Source organism: Tursiops truncatus, chromosome 3 (assembly GCF_011762595.2).
Source record: "Tursiops truncatus isolate mTurTru1 chromosome 3, mTurTru1.mat.Y, whole genome shotgun sequence".
Lineage (NCBI taxonomy): Eukaryota > Metazoa > Chordata > Mammalia > Artiodactyla > Delphinidae > Tursiops > Tursiops truncatus.
In genome coordinates, this window is record NC_047036.1 from 132,257,015 (window position 1) to 132,278,787 (window position 21,773).

Genomic DNA, 21,773 nt, shown 5'->3' on the forward strand with positions numbered 1-21,773 from the left:
TATGATCTCACTTCTGTGTGGAATTAAACAACAACAAAAACAACAAGCCAAGCTCACAGATACAGAGAACAGATTGGTGGTTGCCAGATGTGGAGGATGGGGGACAGGAGAAATGGGTGAAAGTACAAGAGCTACAAACTTCCAGTTATAAAATAATTAAGTCATGGGGATGTAATGTACAGCATGGTGACTATAGTTAATAACACTGTACAGTTTATTTGAAAATTGCTAACAGAGTAGATCCTAAAAGTCCTCATCACAAGAAGAAAATTATTTTCTAACTGTATATGCTGATGGATGTTAACTGGACTTATTGTGCTGATCATTTTGCAATATATACAAATATTGAGTCATTATGTTGCACTCCTGAAATTAATATAATGTTATATGTCAAGTATACCTCAATCAAAAAAAATAAAGGACCTAGAAATAGACCCACACAAATATGCTCAGTGAGTTTTTAACAATGGTGCAAGTGCAATTCAGTGGAGGAAAGATAGGCTTTTCAACAAATGGTGCTGGAGCAATTGGATATCCATAGGCAAAAAGATGAACTTCGCCCTAACGTCACACCTTATACAGAAATTAATCCGGGGGATGCAGCTGTGGGAATGGAAAGGAGGTGATGGATTACAGAGACAATGAGGGGATATAATCCACAGGCTGGACTAATTTTTTATAGGGGATGGATTAAGAGCTTTAGGCAGGAGTGAAGCAAGAGGGAAGAATCCAGGATGAACTTGGTTGTTGGACTAGAAGCTATTTGGGAGAGTGGGGCTAAAAGATGATATGTCCAGATCTGGACATAGAAAGCTCCAGTTGCCTATAAGATATCCTGGTGGAAAAGCCCAGTCAACAGTTCACAACTGGGCCTAAAGCTCAGGAAAGACATGTGACTGTACTAGAGATCTGGGGGTCGCCAGTAAATAGGGAGAGGATAACAAGAAAAAGGCAAGCAGTGGATTGAGTCCTGGGAACATTAACACTTAGGGAGATAGAGAAAGAGGATCCAGCCACAGGTAGTAAGAACAAATGTAGAAGGATAGGAAGAAAATCAGGATAAATGGTACCACTTCCTGAGAGCAAAAGGGAAGAGAGGGTTGTAAGAAGCATGGCTTGGTCAGTGGGGTCAAATGCTACAAAGAAGTCAAATATGATAAGAATTGAGAAATAGCCACTGCACTAACATTGAACTTTTGCTTGATGGCTTCAATGGAGGAGTAGAGCCAGAAGCCAGTTGCATTAATTTAAGGAGTAAATGGGAGGCAGGGAAGTGGACATTTGGGACAGAAAAGTTTGGCTCAGATATAAAGGAAAGAGGAAGGGGAGTAGCTAGAGATTGTGAAGGCATTAAAGGGTCAAGGGAAAGTTGTTAGGGGGCATTGTTTGTTGTGCTCACAGGCAGAGGGGACGATTCCAATAGAAAGCAGAAGGCTGGAGATATAGATGAGACTGGAATGCACATATATCAAGATATCTTATAAAATTCTCATAGTCATGGCTTTTGTTCAAAGCCTGAACTAGGTGCTTTTCCACTAAGATCAGAAACAAGGTAAGGATACCCCTCTTCTTTTCAACACCATACTGGACATTCAAGCTAATGCAAAAGGACAAGAAAAGGAAATAAAAGGTATACAGATTCAGAAGAAAAGCAAAACCCTTTGTTCACATGACATGATAGCCCATATAGAAAATTCCACAGAAGTGACCCAAAAAAATCATGAAACTAATAAGCAATTAAATCAAGATTGCAGGATACAAGGTTAATATCCAAAGTCTATTGTTTTCCCAAATAACAGCAATGAAAAATTAGAACTTGAAATTAAAAACATAATACCATTTATATTAGCGCACGTGAAAAAATACTTAGGCTTAAACCTAACAAAATACGTTAAGATCAATATGAGGAAGTCTACAATATTCTGATGAAAGAAATCAAAATTGGGCTTCCCTGGTGGCGCAGTGGTTGAGAGTCCGCCTGCCGATGCAGGGGACATGGGTTCGTGCCCCGGTCCGAGAGGATCCCGCATGCCGTGGAGCGGCTGGGACCATGGGCCATGGCCGCTGAACCTGCGCGTCCGGAGCCTGTGCTCCGCAATGGGAGACGCCACAGCAGTGAGAGGCCCGTGAGCCGCAAAAAAAAAAAAAAAAAAAAAAAAAGAAATCAAAATTAAATAAATGGAGAGCTAGTCCATGTTCATGGATCAGGAAGCTCAATATTATTAAGATGTCAGTTCCTCCCAACTTCATCTGTAGACTCAATGCAATTTCAATAAAAATCCCAGAAAGTTATTTTATGAATAATAACAAACTGATTCCAAAGTATATATGGAAATGCAAAAGACTCAGAATAAGTCAACACACTATTGAAGAACAAAGTCAGAAGATTGATACTACCCAACTTCAAGATTTATTATAAAGCTACAGCAATCAAGACAGTATGCTACTGGCCAGAGAATAGAAAAATAAATCAATGGGACAGAATAGAGAACCAAGAACGAGAACCACACAAATAAAGTAAAATTATCTTTGACAAAGGAGCAAAGATAATTCAATGGAGAAATGATTGTTTTTTCGATAAATGGTGCTGGACTAACTGGATATCTACCTCAAAAAAAAAGAATCTAGATGCAGACCTTATAACCTCCACAAAAATTAACTCAAAATGGGTCATACTCCCAAATGTAAAACACCAAACTATAAAACTCCTAGATTATAACATAGGAGAAAATCTAGATGACCTTGGATAGGGCAATGGCTTTTTAGGTACAACACCAAAGACATGACCCATGAAAGAAAAAAATGAGAAGTTGCACTTCATTAAAATTAAAAACTCCTACTCTGTGAAAGACACTGTCAAGAGGATGAGAAGACAAGCCACAGATTGGGAGAAAATACTTGCAAAAAAACATATCTGATACAGGACTGTTACGTAAAATATACCAAGAACTGTTAATACTCAGCAATAAGAAAATGAACAACCTGATTTAAAAAATGGTCAAAACACCTAAATAGACACCTCACCAAAGAAGATATACAGATGGTAGATAAACATATGAAAACATGCTCAACATCATATGTTATTGGGGAATGCTAATTAAAATGAGACACCACAACATACCTATTAGAATGGTTATAATCCAACACCAATTGCTGGTAAGGATGTGAAACAACAGGAACTCTCATTCATTGCTGACGGGAATAAAAAATGGTATAGCTATTTTGGAAGACAGTTTAGTAATTTCTTATAAAACTAAACAAACTCTCACCATACAATCCATCAATCATGCTCATGAATGTTTACAGCAGTTTTATTCACAGTTGCCAAAACTTGGAAGCCACCAAAATATCTTTCAATAGGTCAATGAACAAACAAACTGAGGTACATTGAAACTATAAAATATTATTCCACAGTAAAAAGAAATGAGCTATGAAGCCACAAAAAGAAACAGAGGAACCTTGAATGCATATTGGTAAGTGAAAGAAGTCGACCTGAAAAGCCTATGTGTTGTATAATTCCAGCCACACGAAATCTCAGAAAAGGTAAAACTATGGAGTCAAAGGTCAGTGGTTGTCGCAGGTTTGGGGGGAGGAAGGAATGAATAGGTGGAGCATAGAGCAGTAAATAGGGCAATAAAACTATTCTGCATGATACTGTAATGGTGGACACGTGTAATGATACATTTGTCAAAACCTGTAGCATGCACCTCACAAAGTGTGAACCCCAATTTAAACTATGGACTCCAGTTGATAATGATGTGGCAATGCTGGTTCATCAATTGTACCAAATGTACCACGCTTGCGAGAGATGTGGATGGTGGGGGAGGCTGTGTATTGTGGGGAGAGGAAGGCGGCCATACGGGAACTCTCTGTACTTTCCGCTCAATTTTGCTGTGACCCTGACACTGCTCTGAAAAATAAAGTCTATTGAGAAATATGCGAAACGTTCATCATCCAAATATCTTGTTTAGGCTCCAGCAGGTGCAGGAACCGCCAGACAGAGCATACCCCATGTCAGCAGTTGAGAGCACAAAACAGAGAAGGTTACCTTAGAGCACTTCCTCAGAGGCCAAAGGGGACTTTCTTCTTTGCTTATTTTTACAACTGGTGGAAGAAAACATTTAGTTCCTTGGAGGCCCAGGGACAGTCAAACGAGGCAGCTGTGGGCCAGCTTTCCGAGAAGCCTTACAAAAGCATGGCAGCATCCAGACTTCCTGTTCCCAGGGCTGCCATCAACATCATGCCATTGCCAAGGAAGCCAGATGGAGGACAGATCAGCTGGCACCCGGCGTCGGGCCATTTCCCTACTTGGTCGTTCACCTGCCCCAGCCCACTGTTGATGTGTTCCTGTTTTGGTTGTATCTTTTAAGCTTTTCCAGAGCGCTTGTCACACACAACAAGAAAACATGCTGTCCCATTCCCTCTCCAACTCTCTCTAGGTCAGTGGTGCTCAACCTAGGCTACACATTGAAATCATCTGGGGAGGCTGAAAAGGCTGACACTACCTGGGCCCCACCTGCTGAGATCCTAATTTGATTGGTGTGGCAGTGGGTTCCCACGTGATTCTAATTTGCAGTCAAGGTTGTAAATTACTAGTCTCAGCGGGTCCGTGGGGTTTACACAGACTCCTACACTCCACCCAGCCATAGGAAGGGGGTTGTTTCTGGTTTCAGAGACATTCTTCCATGCCCCATCCCATCCCCAGCACACACAACAAGGCTCTAGGAAACATTCTTTCAGTTGATGTATTCACTAATCGTCATGGATATGTATTGAGCACCTACTACGTGTAAGCTAGATGCTGGGAAACTACATACACTTCCCTCAAAGAGCTCAGTATAAAAACATCATCAACCTAAAGACCTCTTATACAAAAGATTAAGTTCTAGGGTCACTATTTAGGGTGACAGTTTGTAGAGATTCAATTTGACAAGTCTCCGCCCTGGCTCAGGGCTCTGTCAGCCAGAAGGAGGAGGAGGCCTCTTTGTAATTCACCCAAGGTACCACACATGCTAGCTGGGGTGCTGGCCTCATGCAGAAGGACCTGAGTCAGGCACTAGCACCATGCCTGGTGCATGGGAGGTACTCTGTATTATTCATTGAGCGACTACGATGGGCTGCACAGAAGCGTTCATAAGAGGGATTAATTCTGTCTACAGGGATGAGGTTGAGAAAGTATGAAGAGGTAACAGTTGAGCTGAACCTTGAGGAACGGCATGCCTGGTGGGGAGACAGGAGACAAGCATCCCCCAAGATGGGTTGAACTACGGAGTGGAGAGTGGGTATCTGAGGCATTTATATCTGCTGGAGCACCGCACGGAGGGGCTGTATGAAGCAAGCAGACAAGGGAGAAGTTGTGAAGGGCTTATGATGGAGTAGGGACTTGTACCCACTGGGGAGCAGTGGGAGGATTTTCATCTCACATGTAGCACAATCAGACCTTGGTTTCTTCGATTACACTGGTAGCCATGTGGAAAAGAACGTAACCAAAGACTCCAACTCAGTTGCAAAGGCCCTTAGGAGCCTTGAGAATTCCCAAGGGAAATTTAAAGTTAGATCCCCAGGAATTCTCAGGATTCGACTCTTCCTCCCTCAGCCTCCATACACCCTGCTCACACTCTACACCAAGGCTACTAAAGGCTCCATCTGGGTTTTTGTTGGCTATTAGTACCTTTGCAGTGGGTGCAGCAATGGCTTTGTCTATACTTCTTCAGATGATCTGAGGTGATCAAGAGTCAAAGAAGAAACAGTCTTGAGAGGATTTGTATCCTGAGACTTCCCCCATCAAAGCTGTCCACAACCAACTGACAGAAGACCTTGACCAGAGGGAGAACAAATGATAAATTTTGACGAGTATTCCATTCCTCCTAGAGAGCGCTATGAATCTTGAAGAAACACTTCTGCAAAACCAGAGAGAAAATATGCTACCCTACATTTCTTAGGGTGTTCCTATATTTTAGGGACTCAAGAGCGAGCAATTTCTTTTACCCTCAAAAGCCCATCAGATACCCACACAGTCTAAATATAAAGTTGTCATGTTCATTTCATGAAATGTACTGCTCACATAAGTAGAAATGGAGGATTATTGCATGCTCTTCTTTCTACATATTCTTTCATGAATTCTGAATGTTTTTGTTGAAATGTAAATTTTTAGTAGCTTATCTTCTGTAATTTAAACCAACAAAAAATAAACTCCTAGGGCCCACCTCTCTTACTGAATCAGAATCTCTAGGAGCAGAGCCCAGGAATCTGTATTCTAAGGAGCTCCCAGTTGATCTAACTCATTGCCTCCCTGACTTCAGGCATCTACATAACCTTTGCCATAGTCACAGTGCCCTTTTGCTATTGTTCACTCAAGTTGTTTTAGGTCAACTTTAAAATTGTATTCATCCTAAACAATATCCATTAAATCACGGTTTTGATGCATCGTGTTCTAAAAATGTACATTAAAACACCTAACTATTTAAAAAACCCATTGTGGACTAGCTGAAGGCAGCCCCTGCTCCGCCCCACTAATTCAAACTAATTAGAAAGAGTGGGTTCAGCTGCTTCCGGGCCCATGTGATTCAAACTTTGGAGTCTCTTCTTCCAGGACCCCTCTTCCTAGGCATGGGTGCCCTCACACAGCCCTGTGGAAAGCCCCTCACTGCCAGGACGCACCCCTGTCCTTCCCCCAGGTACCCTCTCCTGTCGCTCCAACCAAACTGGCTTTTTATATCTGAACTTCGGACGGTATCACTACAGCACGTTAATAAATGTTAAAATAAAATTTGCAGGTTCAACCCCTAGTAGCAAAAGTGCTTTGTTTTCCAAGAATGGGATTCTTCTCAAACGGATATGTTCATACAGCCCTTTGCATCAGCACCTAAAAACGGCACCCGTTTCTCCAGCTTCATTTCTTTTCAATCTTCCTCACTCACTCTGCCTCAGCCACACTGGCTTTTTTAGTCCTTGGAACACACCATACTTTCTCCCTCTTAACATACAAGCTTATTCCTACCTCAGGGCCTCTGCATTTGCTGGATTTCTTCACGTCACTGCCACCTACACATTCTTTCGGTTTCAACTCAAACGTCACTGCTTTCCCAGAGGCAGCTCCTGACCAACTCAGCAAAAGTTACACCAATTCCCCACAAGCGCTCCCCTCCAGGCATCCTCTATCACAGCTGTTTTCAACCAAGGGTATTATTGCCTCTCAGGAGACGTTGGTAATGTCTACAGACATTTGCAGTTGTCACCACCTGGGGGGCACAAGTGTTCTCTAGTGAGTAGAGGCCAGGGATGCTGATACACAATCATATAATGCACAGTACAGCTCCCTACCACAAAGGGTTATCTGGCCCCAAACGCCATGTTTGAGAAGTTCAGCTCTACCGGTGTATATCTTTTTTTCCTTATCATTACCAGCACCAGAATTGATGGTGTGGGGTTTTCTTTCCTACTGAATTGGAGCTCCTTGGGAACTGGAGTTCAGCGCTGTTCTCTGTTCCACCCACAGCACCTAGAGGAATGTCAGGCACACCTGACTCTCAAATCTTGCCCCATTTGCCCTTGTCCTGAGAGTCCACAGCAAGTTGAAGATGGCTGGCCTTGACTAAATGATGAGAATAAGAAAACAAGTCAATTTCCAAAATGAAAACAAAAATGTGTTTTATTAATGAGTGTATGTACAAATCAAGCTCATGATGAGGAGTCCCTCACACTTGCATGTACTCACAAAATTATCTTCACAGCCATCAATGAAAGATTGGTTCCTCTACTTTTAAAGATGTGCAGAATTTCCTAAGTTCAAATATATAGCTTTAATTATACCAGTGTCCTAAAGCCCCAAGATCGATTGTAGAAAATGGAATCTCGATGGTCTCAAAAGATCAAAAACAAAAGTAAATTCATTATATAAAATTGGTACTTTTACAGAAAAGAATTTAATATTAACTAAGTACCTCCCCTTCCTTCCCTCTAACCCATGCTCCCTCTCAGTTATTGACAAATTTTTGTACAGTTTAAAATGATAGCCAAATTACCCAATATCAACTTTTCAAAAACAGAAACATTATTCAGAAAAATAATAAAAGGTACCATATAGCAAGAGACTTATGAATGCAACACCGTTGAAATTATTTACTGAGCACTGATGCTAGATCTATCATTACCAACTCCACACACACACAAAAGAAACCTTTGCATTTCTGTAGTGTTTTTCACTTTTATTTTTCTCACAAAGAATATGTCATTGGAATTACCACTATACACCAATGTATGTTTGGAAATAATTCTAAGAGGTGTAAAAAAAATTTAGCACAACATTGTAAATCATCTCTACTTCATTAAAAAATATATTAAAAACTTAGGCATAAAGAATGATTTATCCTAATGTCATCAATGTTACTGGTAAGAGTTAGGATTAGAACTCAGGTCCTATCTCTAATTCTGTGTACCATCCGCTTTCTCCCAGTTTCCCCATCTTGTTTCACAGAATGCTACTGGGTATGCCAGTAGTCATGGTGCTCAGGGATTTTAAACAAATTTTGGAAATGCTGGATTGAATAAAGTCGATCAAATTCCCACAACCTGTAATGTGTCATCACAAAACTCCAGGAAGGATATGGAGAATAGAGCACGCATCAAAAAATTCAAAGCCCCACAAGCCACAAAGCAGGTAACAAACGTGAGCCTGCAGGCAAGGCAAGGGCTGGGGCGGGGCTGAGGGATGTGGCGCCATCTAGTGGGGCCCTGGCTGCATAGGGATGCAGCCCGATGTTGTTAGCTCTTTCCAGAGAAGTTATCCATCTTGACATTAATTTGAAATCACTGTGGTTATGCATGTTGTCTTGAATTAAAAAAAAAAAAAATCCCTGTAGTTGGAATATAATTTTTTAAACTAGGTCAGCCTGGTCCCACTTGTGAAAACTAGTATACAATGTTTAGCAATCTTCTTTGCCCCATAACCTTTATTCAGAGGTCCTGTTAATTTCCCAGAACTCCGCAGAAGTGTCAAAAACATTGCCTTCAAAAACGAGCATCCAGCCCTCATGGACCACTTTGGTGAGAGTAGCTCTGAACACCTCCCAAATAACTCAAGCATGAGTTGTTTCAGGGTTTGCTCAAATTGAAATTAATTTCCAGTCTTGTTAACTGTTCATGTAGAAATGCTCCTAGTGATTAAAAATATCCTTACCGTTAGCCTTTCTCTAACTCTTCTGGAAAAAGCAAAAATTTAATTGAGCTGTGAAAAAGATATAACACAGGAATTGATTCAATATGAAAAAGACCCTTTATCCTTCCAAAACAATTTTAAAAATCAAAGTGGTTCGAGGACAATTTAGCATTTTGGTTGAAACTGGTAACACTCTCAAACAACACTATTATATTTGCAAACTAGCTTTTCTAAGTCAGAAAGCCTCTTTTACTACTCCCTCCCCCTCTTTTTTCCTTTTATTTCCACCCTACCTCATTCTAAAAATTACATCAGAGAGTCTGCCAGTTGTCTGCATAAGTGCCTAGAACTGTGGCACCAATGTAGCAGAAACAGCATAAATCATGTGGCAATTGATTTTCTTCCCCTGGTGTCTCCATGGTCCACTCACTACGCTAGCTTCTTCTAACTGCTAAAATACCCATCCTGGTCCCAGGGAAAGCAATTCTATTTCCAGAGCCCTGAGAAACCAGATCTACCTATAATGGCAAAATCACACTCACATTTTCCCATTGTGTAAATAAAAACCTGTACACTCCCATGATTTGAAACCCTTGGGGGCCCTAAGGAATATAACATTTGAAGTTACTTGATTAAAAAAAAAGACAATCATGAAATGCTTCCAAGTTAAGTCCTTTAAGTCCCAAATTGGATTTGCTGATTTTAAGTGGTATTCAGCTCTTCTTGACAGCTTTGGTAACTGAGGTAGTAGTGTTTATTCTGTCTCCCCAAGGAGAATTCTTGATAGAAAACAGGATTCATAGGGTCTAAAGAGAATGTACAATTCTAAGGAATAAATTTCATGTTTTGGAGAGAGCTCTGCAATGACCAGAAAGATTGAACCAGTTTTAGTATAAAAAATTAGGACAATGTTACAGAGGTTGACGGTACACAGATGAGCTAGACTCACTCTACCCAATATCACCGACTGGTTGGAATGCCATGGGAAACTGACGGAAAAATTGTCCTGCTTCATGAAAGGACTCTGGCACAGTGATATCTGGTCACTGTCTTCCACAGTCAAGGGCATAACGCCTTAGAAGGCCACTGGATCCATGACTTAATGAAGGTCATCAATAATGTAGATATTGTCTTCTGCTCGGACAGGCTTCAGAGCTGCATTTTTCAAAGCTCCAATGTGAGAGTCCCTCAACGGAATCACACTACAGAAAGAATAACATGAGTAAGAGAAAAGCAGACCACTTCTCAAGTATGAGCAGTGCATTTGTTTATGTTCAAGCAAGAATGGGTATTTGCATTTCCCAGAACCCCATTCACACAGCCTATGAAATAAATAGAAGCTTTCAGAGTTGTGAATATGAAATTTCAGGAAAGTCTGTTTAATAAGCAGGTAGAAAACCTCAGCAGTAGTTTCAAAAACCTCAGACTGGTCTCCTTCTAGAGTCTCATGTAATAGAATACAAAAATTGAAAATCTAGGGACTTCCCTGATGGTCCAGTGGTAAAGAATCTGCCTTCCAATGCAGGGGATGCAGGTTCAATCCCTGGTCGGGGAACTAGGATTGCACATGCCATGGGGCAACTAAGCCCGTGTGCCAGAACTACTGAGCTTGCAGGCCTCAGTGAGAGAGCCCTCATGCTGCAAACTGCAAAGCCCACACACTCTGGAGCCCACGTGCCACAACTAGAGAGAGAAAACCCGTACACCACAACTAGAAAGAAGCCCATGCACTGCAACAAAAGATCCCACATGCCTCAAAGAAGATCCCATGTGCCACAACTAAGACCCGATGCAGCCAAATAAATAAATAAATATTTTTAAAAAAAACAAAGAAAGAAAATCTAAGAAGACAAACATCAGACATCAAATTGAAGTACTAAACCAGTATACATATTCTCAAAGACGGCTAGGAAATGGTTTGGCTAGTGTTTTTCCAACTGTGGACTGTGACCCTTTAGAGAGGGTTATTAAATCTATTTAGTGCTCTATATCCTGTTTTTAAGATAAATATATATAAGTATACAAAATATCAGAGCATACTGGTATAGTAAAATAGTATTGTTTCATCAAAGTGTATACTAGATCATGGAGTCAAAAATCTTACCATGCCTTAATGGTCAAAATTAGAAAGCCATGGGTTAAATGACTTTTATAACACATATGCTCACACATCAATATGAATAGGTCATTTGTGGAGTTTTGATATTGCTACTCTTTTATAATTTGTAGTGTATACAGTTACTACTTTTTATTAGTTAAGCCTGCCCAGAAATGATATGAAATGTACTACATCTTCATTCAGCTCTGATCTTTAAACGGATTAGTCACACATGTGTGGAAACCGTTTAGGTGTCAGCAGCTCAAAATGAATCAATGTGATATAGGTGCACCAAAAATAACTTCATGGGGAAATGCTCAGTTTTGGTTTTGTTTTGCTTTGCTTTGCTGTATTATACAGTATTTCCTACAATGAATATTTTCTTTTCTAATTAGATGACAAAAAGTGAAACTTTAAAAAAACGTTAACAGCAAAAGGACAAAAATAAACTAAAAGGATGCTATCTTTCATGCTTTTCTGCCTGTAGGGAGTATTTTTTTTCTTCCATTCCTGGAAGCAGATAGTCAAAAATTTCTATAAGTATAGGTTTTGGACTCTAAGAGACATAAGACTGAGTCTTTTACCTGCTGTGGGGTGTGACCTTGGATGTTGCTTAACATCTCTAAACCTGTTTTCCAATCTGTAGACTAAGAATAATAATAGTGCCTATGAAGGGTTTACAGGTTCACTGCTGTGAAGGGCATGACTGCAATAATAAAAGCCAATGTTTATGGAACACTTGCAATATGTTTGGCATAGTTCAAGGCATGTTCTGTGGATTGGCTCATATGATTAACTCAGACATAGGAAAGACTATGTAATAACATCCAATGAAAGAGAACTAGGAATAACATCTGGCAGCTTAAGAGGGATGGATTTGGAATCGAAGAAAGACCTGTTTAAAGCCCAAGCTGGACAATCACAGAAAGACAGACAAAATTAAAAGGCAGAGGACCATGTCCCAGATGAAGGAACAAAATAAAACCCCGGAAAAACAACTAAATGAAGTGGAGATAGGCAACCTTCCAGAAAAAGAATTCAGAATAATGATAGTGAAGGTGATCCATGACCTCAGAAAAAGAATGGAGGCAAAGGTCAAGAAGATGCAACAAATGTTTACCAAAGGCCTAGAAGAATTAAAGAACAAACAAACAGAGATGAATAATACAATAATTGTAATGAAAAATACACTAGAAGGAATCAATAGCAGAATAACTGATGCAGAAGAACGGATAAGTGACCTGGAAGACAGAATGGTGGAAATCACTGCTGTGGAACAGAATAAAGAAAAAAGAATGAAAATAAATGAAGACAGCCTAAGAGATTCTCTGGGACAATATTAAATGCAACAGCATTTGGATTATAGGGGTCCCAGAAGGAGAAGAGAGAGAGAAAGGACCAGAGAAAATATTTCAAGAGATTATAGTTGAAAATATCCCTAACATGGGAAAGGAAATAGCCACCCAAGTCCAGGAAGTGCAGCGAGTCCCATACAGGATAAACACAAGGAGAAACACACCAAGATACATAGTAATGAAATTGGCAAAAAGTAAAGACAAAGAAAAATTATTGAAAGCCACAAGGGAAAAACGACAAATAACATACAAGGGAACTCCCATAAGGTTAACAGCTGATTTCTCAACAGAAACTCTACAAGCCAGAAGGGAGTGGCATGATATACTTAAAGCGATGAAAGGGAAAAACCTACAACCAAGATTACTTTACCCAGCAAGGATCTCATTCAGATTTGATGGAGAAATCAAAACCTTTACAGACAAGCAAAAGCTAAGAGAATTCTGCAACACCAAACCAGCTCTACAACAAATGCTAAAGGTACTTCTCTAATTGGGGAACACAAGAGAATGAAAGAACCTACAAAAACAAACTCAAAACAATTAAAAAAATGGTCATAAGAACATACATATTGATAATCATCTTAAATGTGAATGGATTAAATGCTCCAACCAAAAGACACAGGTTCACTGAATGGATACAAAAACAAGACCCATATATATGCCGTCTACAAGAGATCTACTTCAGACCTAGGGACACATACAGACTGAAAGTGAGGGGATGGAAAAAGATATTCCATGCAAATGGAAATCAGAAGAAAGCTGAAAAAAAAAAAAAAAAAGAAAGCTGGAGTAGCAATACTCATATCAGATAAAATAGACTTTAAAATAAAGAATGTTACAAGAGACAAGGAAGGACACTACCTAATGATCAAGGGATCAATCCAAGAAGAAGATACAGCAATTATAAATATCTATGTACCCAACATAGGAGCACCTCAATATGTAAGGCAAATGCTGACAGCTATAAAAGAGGAAATTGACAGTAACACAATAATAGTGGGGGACTTTAACACCTCACTTACACCAATGGACAGAACATCCAGACAGAAAATTAATAAGGAAACACAAGCTTTAAATGACACAATAGACCAGATAGATTTAATTGATGTTTATAGGACATTCCATCAAAAACACCATATTACACTTTCTCCTCAAGTGCACATGGAACATTCTCCAGGATAGATCACATCTTAGGTCACAAATCAAGCCTGGGTAAATTTAAAGAAATTGAAATTGTATCAAGCATCTTTTCCAACCACAACACTATGATATTAGAAATAAATTACAGGAAAAAAATGTAAAAAACACAAACACATGGAAGCCAAACAATATGCTACTAAATAACCAAGAGACCACTGAAGAAATCAAAGCAGAAATCAAAAAATACCTAGAGACAAATGACAACAAAAACACAATGATCCAAAATCTATGGGATGCAGCAAAAGCAGTTCTAAGAGGGAAGTTTATAGCAATACAATCCTACCTCAAGAAAAATCTCAAATAAACAATTTAAACTTACACCTAAAGGAACTTGAAAAAGAAGAACAAACAAAACCCGAAGTTAGTAGAAGGAAAGAAATCATAAACATTAGAGCAGAAAAAAATGAAATAGAAACAAAGGAAAAAATAGCAAAGATCAATAAAACTAAAAGCTGGTTCTCTGAGAAGATAAATAAACCTTTAGGCAAACTCATCAAGAAAAAGACTGAAAGGACTGAAATCAATAAAATTAGAAAAGAAAAAGGAGAAGTTACAACAGACACCGCAGAAATACAAATTAGCATAAGAAACTACTACAACAAACTCTATGCCAATAAAATGGATAACCTGGAAGAAATGGACAAATCCTTAGAAAGGTATAACCTTCCAAGACTTAACCTGGAAGAAATAGAAAATATGAACAGACCAATCACAAGTAATGAAATTGAAACTGTGATTAAAAACCTTCCAACAAATAGAAGTCCAGGACCACATGGCTTCACAGGTGAATTCCATCAAACATTTAGAGAAGAGCTAACATCCACCCTTCTCAAACTCCTCCAAAAAATTGCAGAGGAAGGAACACTCACAAACTCATTCTACGAGGCCACCATCACCCTGATACCAAAACCAGACAAAGACACTACAAAAAAAGAAAATTACAGACCAATATCATTGATGAATATAGATGCAAAAAATCCTCAATAAAATACTAGCAAACAGAATGCAACAACACATTAAAAGGATCATACACCATGACCACATGGGATTTATCCCAGGAATGCAAGGATTCTTCAATATATGCAAATCAATCAATGTGATACACCACATTAACAAATTGCAGAATAAGAACCATGTGATCATCTCAATAGACGCAGAAAGAGCTTCTGACAAAATTCCACACCTGTGTATGATAAAAACCCTCTAGAAAGTGGGCATAGAGAGAAGGTACCTCAACATAATAAAGGCCATATACCACAAACCCACAGCAACATCATTCTCAATGGTGAAAAACTGAAAGCATTTCCTCTAAGATCAGGAATAAGACAAGGATGTCCAGTCTCGCCACTATTATTCAACATAGTTTTGGAAGTCTTAGCCACAGCAATCAGAGAAGAAAAAGAAATAAGAGGAATACGAATTGGAAAAGAAGAAGTAAAACTGTCAGTGCTGGCAGATGACATGATACTATACATAGAAAATCCTAAAGATGCAAAGTAATCCTTATCAAATTACCAATGGCAATTTTTAAAGAACAAGAAAACTACTAGAGCTAACCAATGAATTTGGTAAAGTTGCAGGATACAAAATTAATGCAAAGAAATCTCTTGCATTCCTATACACTAACCACGAAAGATCAGAAAGAGAAATTAAGGAAACAATCCCATTCACCATTGCAACAAAAAGAATAAAATACCTAGGAATAAACCTGCGTAAGAAGGTAAAAGACCTGTACTCAGAAAATTGTAAGACATTGATGAAAGAAATCAAAGATGACACAAACAGATGGAGAGATATACCATGTTCTTGGATTGGAAGAATCAATATTGTGAAAATGACTATACCACCCAAAGCAATCTACAGATTCAATGTAATACTTATCAAATTACCAATGTCATTTTTTACAGAACTAGAACAAAAAATCTTGAAATTTGTATGGAGACACAAAAGACTCCAAATAGCCAAAGCAATCTTGAGAAAAAAAAAAACCAAAAAACAGATCTGGAATCAGACTCCCTGACTTCAGACTATACTACAAAGTTGTAGTAATCAAGACAATATGGTCCTGGCACAAAAACAGAAATTTAGATCAATGGAACAGGATAGAAAGCCCAGAGATAATAAACTCATGCACCTATGGTCAACTAATCTATGACAAAGGAGACAAGGATATACAATGGAGAAAAGACTGTCTCTTCAATAAGTGGTGCTTGGAAAACTGGACAGCTACATGTAAAAAAATGAAATTAGAACACTCCCTAACACCATACACAAAAATAAACTCAAAATGGATTAGAGACCTAAATGTAAGACCGGACACTATAAAACTCTTAGAGGGAAACATAGGAAGAACATTCTTTGACATAAATCACAGCAAGATCTTTTCTCACCCACCTTCTAGAGTAATGGAAATAAAAACAAAAATAAACAAATGGCACCTAATGAAACTTAAAAGCTTTTGCACAGCAAAAGAAAGTATAAACATGATGAAAAGACAACCCTCAGAATGAGATAAATATTTGCAGACGAATCAACGGACAAAGAATTAATCTCCAAAATATATAAACAGCTCATGTACCTCAATATCTAAAAAACAAACAACCCAATCCAAAAGTGGGCAGAAGACCTAGATAGACATTTCTCCAAAGAAGACATACAGATGGCCAAGAAGCACTTGAAAAGCTGCTCAACATCACTAATTATTAGAGAAATGCAAATCAAAACTACAATGAGGTATCACCTCACACCAGTTAGAACGGCCATCATCAGAAAATCTGTATTACCATATGACCCAGCAATCCCACTACTGGGCACATGCCCAGAGAAAACCATCATTCAAAAAGACACGTGCACCCCAATATTCATTGCAGTGCTATTTACAATAGTCAGGTCATGGAAGCAACCTAAATGTCCATCGACAGATGAATGGATAAAGAAGATGTGGTACATATAGAGAATGGAATATTACTCAGCCATAAAAAGGAACGAAACTGGGTCATTTGTAGAGACATGGATGGACCTAGAGACTGTCATACAGAGTGAAGTAAGTCAGAAAGAGAAAAACAAATATCGTATATTAATGCATATATGTGGAATCTAGAAAAATGGTATAGATGAACCAGTTTGCAAGGCAGAAATACAGACACAGATGTAGAGAACAAACATATGGACACCAATGGGGGGAAAGTGGGGGTGGGGAGGGATGAATTGGGAGATTGGGATTAACATATATTCACCAATATGTATAAAATAGATAACTGATAAGAACCTGCTGTATAGCACAGGGAACTCCACTTCATTGTACAGTAGAAACGAACACAACATTGTAAAACAACTATATCTCAAAAAAAAAAAGTCCAAGCTGGACCAAATGAAGCAGGCTATTTGGATTTGGAAGTAGGCAGAGGTTTCCTACCATTACAGACAGGTGTTTGGGGAAATGACTACATGAATGCATATAAAGAGGATTTCACTTTCCCTGGGCAATGGGGTAGATTTGCAAAAACTTCAAGTGCTATGAGGCCCAACAACTAATGCAAAGGAACAGAGCAGGCTGGGCATGTAACAATGGGGATGGTGGGAAGGGGGGGGAGCTGGAAGCACGTGCCTTAGCCTGTGCCTTTGTATGTCTTCAGCCTGGAGTCATATTCCTCCAGATCTTTGCAGAACTGCCTTCTGCTCCGTTGGGACTCACTCACATAGCCTATTGCCTTGCTCTGTATTCCCCATGGCATTTCTCTGCAAGTTCTAAAAATACCCTGCTTATTCATTTATACGTTTCTGTCTGTTTTGTCCATCTCTTTGGAATTTAGTAGGCATTCAATAAACACTCAATAAACAAAGCCCTGAATGAAATCAAATAACAAACCAAACAACCCATTCAAATGTCCCATCAAACAAAATCTGCAATTTAGTTCTCTTGCTCTAGCGGTCAGGTTTGAGGTACTGTTTCTGGAGCAGTTCTGGCGCAATTCCAGGGAAATACAGAGATGCTAAAAATATCACTGGAAGGTTGGACGGCAATGGAGGTGTCCTATATACTAGATTTTTCAGGATCCAGAGTATAAAATGGAGAGTTCAGAAGGAAAAGAGAGGGAGAGAGAAATTATCCTTATTTTTACTAGAGTAAGAATATCAAAAAGCATTGACATAAACTTTCAACCTTACCGTAGTAGCTCCACCTTGCTACTCAGGCAAAAATATCCTAAATTGGGGAAGAAGTGAGAGAAAATTAAACATGTAAGACACAGAGTTCATGAGATTTTTTTTCCAAACAAGTATATTATTACTGTTATTACTTTGATATGAACAAAATCTGTACAGACCTCAGAAGCTGAAAAAATTAATTTACAAGAAAATATTTTTAAAAAGAAGGGGAAAAAACCCAATCTGGACCCTCGCCTGATAACTCCAGGTAACTTTTTTTGAATCTGTAGGAGCCAAATAAGCCCCTTAGTGTAAAGTATCTCATGTTTACTAATAGTTTAGTGTATTCACCCACATGTCCCAACTTACTTTAATGCAATTATATTTCACTGTAAAAAAAATGGGGGATTGTGTTTCTTCTATAGGTGACAGGTTTTACACACACGCACAACTGGTGGAAGGAGACCAGGAGGCCCTGGATGGCTGCCTTGTGAACCCCTTTGTTCTACTCTTAGCCCTGAAATCATGTATCCCTCTCAATGTCCCATTTGCTTCTTCTGTTAAGTGGGTGTTGTAACACCCTCAACAATTTCACCCCCTATAGGGCCAAAACTTGGTTCTTGAGGGAAGGGGGAAAGGAGGAGTGAACACATCTTATATATTACAATGGTTTGCTGCCTTCCAAACCCCAACTCTACCCAATCAACACTTATTTCTCCATATTTAATTTCTCCTATGGAGAATTTAAATATCATGTTTCTCTCTATGGGACAATAATTTTAAGATAAAGAAAAAATAAAAAAAGAACAAGGTAAAAACCAAGGAAGTTATGTGAAATTCAAATCATGTGGTGTGTAGGGCTACAGGCAGTTTGGCTCAAGAAAACTCCCGCAGGCACAGTCCTGAGGTGACTTACTTTTGCTAATCATGAAAACCAAAAATGTGAGCAATGATACCAAGGCAGTAACACAGACTCCAATGTAGACTCCCTTATTGGTGCTCATCCATGGATCTTGTGCCAGCGTCACAAGCTAAGGAAACATCCGCAGATCAAAAAAAAAAAATCTTCTTAGAATTATGGGTAGAAAACATTTCTGAAAGTAATGTACACAGACACACTTATCTTTATTGGCCTTTGGCTAGTTCCGGATCATGAGGGGAAGACCAAATGATTTAAAGTTATAACCATGTGGTGAAATTCTAAGACAATTTAGAATTCAAAATGTATTTGGGGATGGTGGAAATGTTTTATCTCTTGCTTGCGGTGGTATTTACAGAGGTGTATACATTTGTCAAAACTCAAACTGTACACTTCAAATGAGTGTGCTTTATTATATGTAAATTATACCTATTTTAAAAAATTAATAAGCTATTTTCATAAATAATCCTCTTATGATATTAAAAAAGAAAACAACAATTTTTGTTCCTATATAAGTTGACGTGGTGGTGTTATCTCAAGCTATGTGAATGTGTTCAATTATTAAAATTGGCCCTTGATTACAAAACTTTTTTTTTAACTAGAATTCAAGATTCCATCTATGTATTTATAAATGGACTTGAAAGTAGATGCTCATATACATGGCCCTGCTTAACAATTAAAATGTTGCACAACTGGAAAGAAATACAACTTTATTTAAATCTCCTAGTATGGTTCATAAGGGATCATCACCTCCCGGAATAAAACCGAAATACGCCACGCATCATGTTCAGCCCCTTTACATAACTTAACTCTAATCCTAAAGAGGCCCCATGGGGTAGGTATTTTAACAGGAAGGAAGTGAAGATCAGAGAAAAAGATTAAGTCTCAAATCTCTTCCTGCATAAGAGTTTAATCTCTGGAGTCAAAATTCCAGCTCTTTTACTTAGTTGCTGTGTGACCCTAGACATGTTATTTATCCTCTCTGAATCTCTGTTACTCTGTCTGTCAAATGCAGATTAAATAGGGTTCTTGGGAAAGATAATTTAGGTACTTCCTGATCAACACTATGAGGAACACAAAGGATGGTGACTTACAATATGAGCTGTCCTTGCTTAAAGGGGGAACAGCCAGTGTCTTGGGAGGGAAAAGCTGTGTAATTACCTTACTTGTGGGGGGTAAAGGGGTTACATGGAACATGGAGTTACAGGAAGCAGGCTTTGCTTCCTTTTTAAAAATATTATGACAAAAATCAACCATAATCCCAACATCCAGAAACAGCCACTATTACCATTTTTCATTACATACTCTTCTAGAATTTTATCCTAGTGTTTTTCTTAACAGAAGCAGTTACTATATTCAATATATACTACAGTATATACACTACACACACACACACACACACACACACACACACACACACACACACACACACACACATTTTTTGGTCGTGCTGCACGGCATTTGGGATCTTAGCTCCCCAACCAGCACCCGCTTCATTGGAAGCGCAGAGTCTTATTAACCACTGGACCGCCAGGGAAGTCCCTACACTATTTTAAAAGTTAGTTTTTTCATTTAACAATCAACACTGTCTTCTCATGTCAGTAAATGCACTGCAGTGACAACATGTTTAATGGCAATAAGCGGGCATGCTTAACTGACTAAGTAATTAATCCCTTATTATTGAACATTTAGGTTGTTTATAACATTTTCATGAGTACAAATAACAGCAATGAACATCTTTTCTTATACATCTTCACGTATTTGTTCAATTCTCTCCCTAATATGGAGTTCAGGAAGTTGATTTACTGGGTCGAAATATATGCTGCTTGGTTTCAGGATACCTGGGAGACACCTTGACATCTTCAGAGTCAAGACACAAAAAGCCCACGATTTTGCCTGTTGTGAACTTGCTTCTACTTGCTGCTAAACATACCTGTCCTGCCGGTAACTGAGGTAAAGAACAATCTCATCGTTCAGAATGTTTGTTTCTTTTTTCTTAATCCAGCTATAACAATATAACAGTCATTTACATTGTGGCAGTTCTGCTATTTAACAGGCATATACAAATTCAGCACATATCCATCAGATCAATCAGGGCCCATACCATAAGAGCTGTTAAAATCTTCAATATCATTCCTATGTAGTGGTGCTCTCGTTGTCACTAAGGTATGTAACATAAGGCCATTTGACCTCACACTAAATAACCCCACTTGCCTGAGCTTGAATTTCTCTTACAATGGCCATGCTGCAACTTCTCACCAATTGTGATCAGGATGACGCTCATACCTGAAGCTCTTTAGGTTTGTTGCTTCTAAGAATTATTTGCACGTGGTCAAAGGAAAGTTGGTTCACCCAAGGGAGCCAAAAGTAAAGGACCTATTGATAAATTCTTCTAACTTAGGAAGATGAGGTTTTGATGAACATTATAAGAATAAAGCCCCTTAGATTTTTCTCACTCTAACTGTGGAAAAAGTATGACAACATCCTACAGAATCGCAAACTTTTTCAAGATGTTAGGACCTTAATAAGTCATCATATGGGGAGGTTTATGTATAGAAAGACTCAGAAGTGGCCTCAAAATTTCTATATAGGAGGACAATTGGGTTGGAAAACGATATTAGGGGGCCTATGTTTAAGCAAGCACACTTTCATTTATGTAATACTTTTAGTTGGGATGGCCCCCATTCCACCACATCAGTTCAAAGCGCGTTACTTCTCTAACGATCACTGAAGCCGTCCTTGGTATGTAACGTTAACGCACGATCCTTGAATTAATTCACTCGTTTTTTCTAATTTTCTGGGCAGGAGAAAGTCTGTAGTGTGTGTGTGTGTGTGTGTGTGTGTGTGTGTGTGGAGAGAGAGAGTAAAATATCACTTTTCAGGTATTTCTGACAACTA

General features: G+C 38.8%; 1 protein-coding gene across 2 annotated transcripts in view; it reads right to left on the reverse strand.

Moving 5' to 3' along the window:
• Positions 1 to 7,632: 7,632 nt before the first annotated feature.
• HAVCR1 (hepatitis A virus cellular receptor 1) overlaps positions 7,633 to 21,773 on the reverse strand; it is a 45,879-nt gene continuing 31,738 nt past the window's right edge. For both annotated transcript variants that reach the window (XM_073802752.1, XM_073802753.1), the window contains exons 7-9: positions 18,873 to 18,987; positions 17,978 to 18,014; positions 7,633 to 10,359 (exon numbers count right to left, since the gene is read on the reverse strand). In XM_073802752.1, the coding sequence (XP_073658853.1) occupies positions 10,257 to 10,359; positions 17,978 to 18,014; positions 18,873 to 18,987 (255 nt within the window). In that variant the 3' untranslated portion in view covers positions 7,633 to 10,256. The remainder of the gene's footprint in view (positions 10,360 to 17,977; positions 18,015 to 18,872; positions 18,988 to 21,773) is intronic.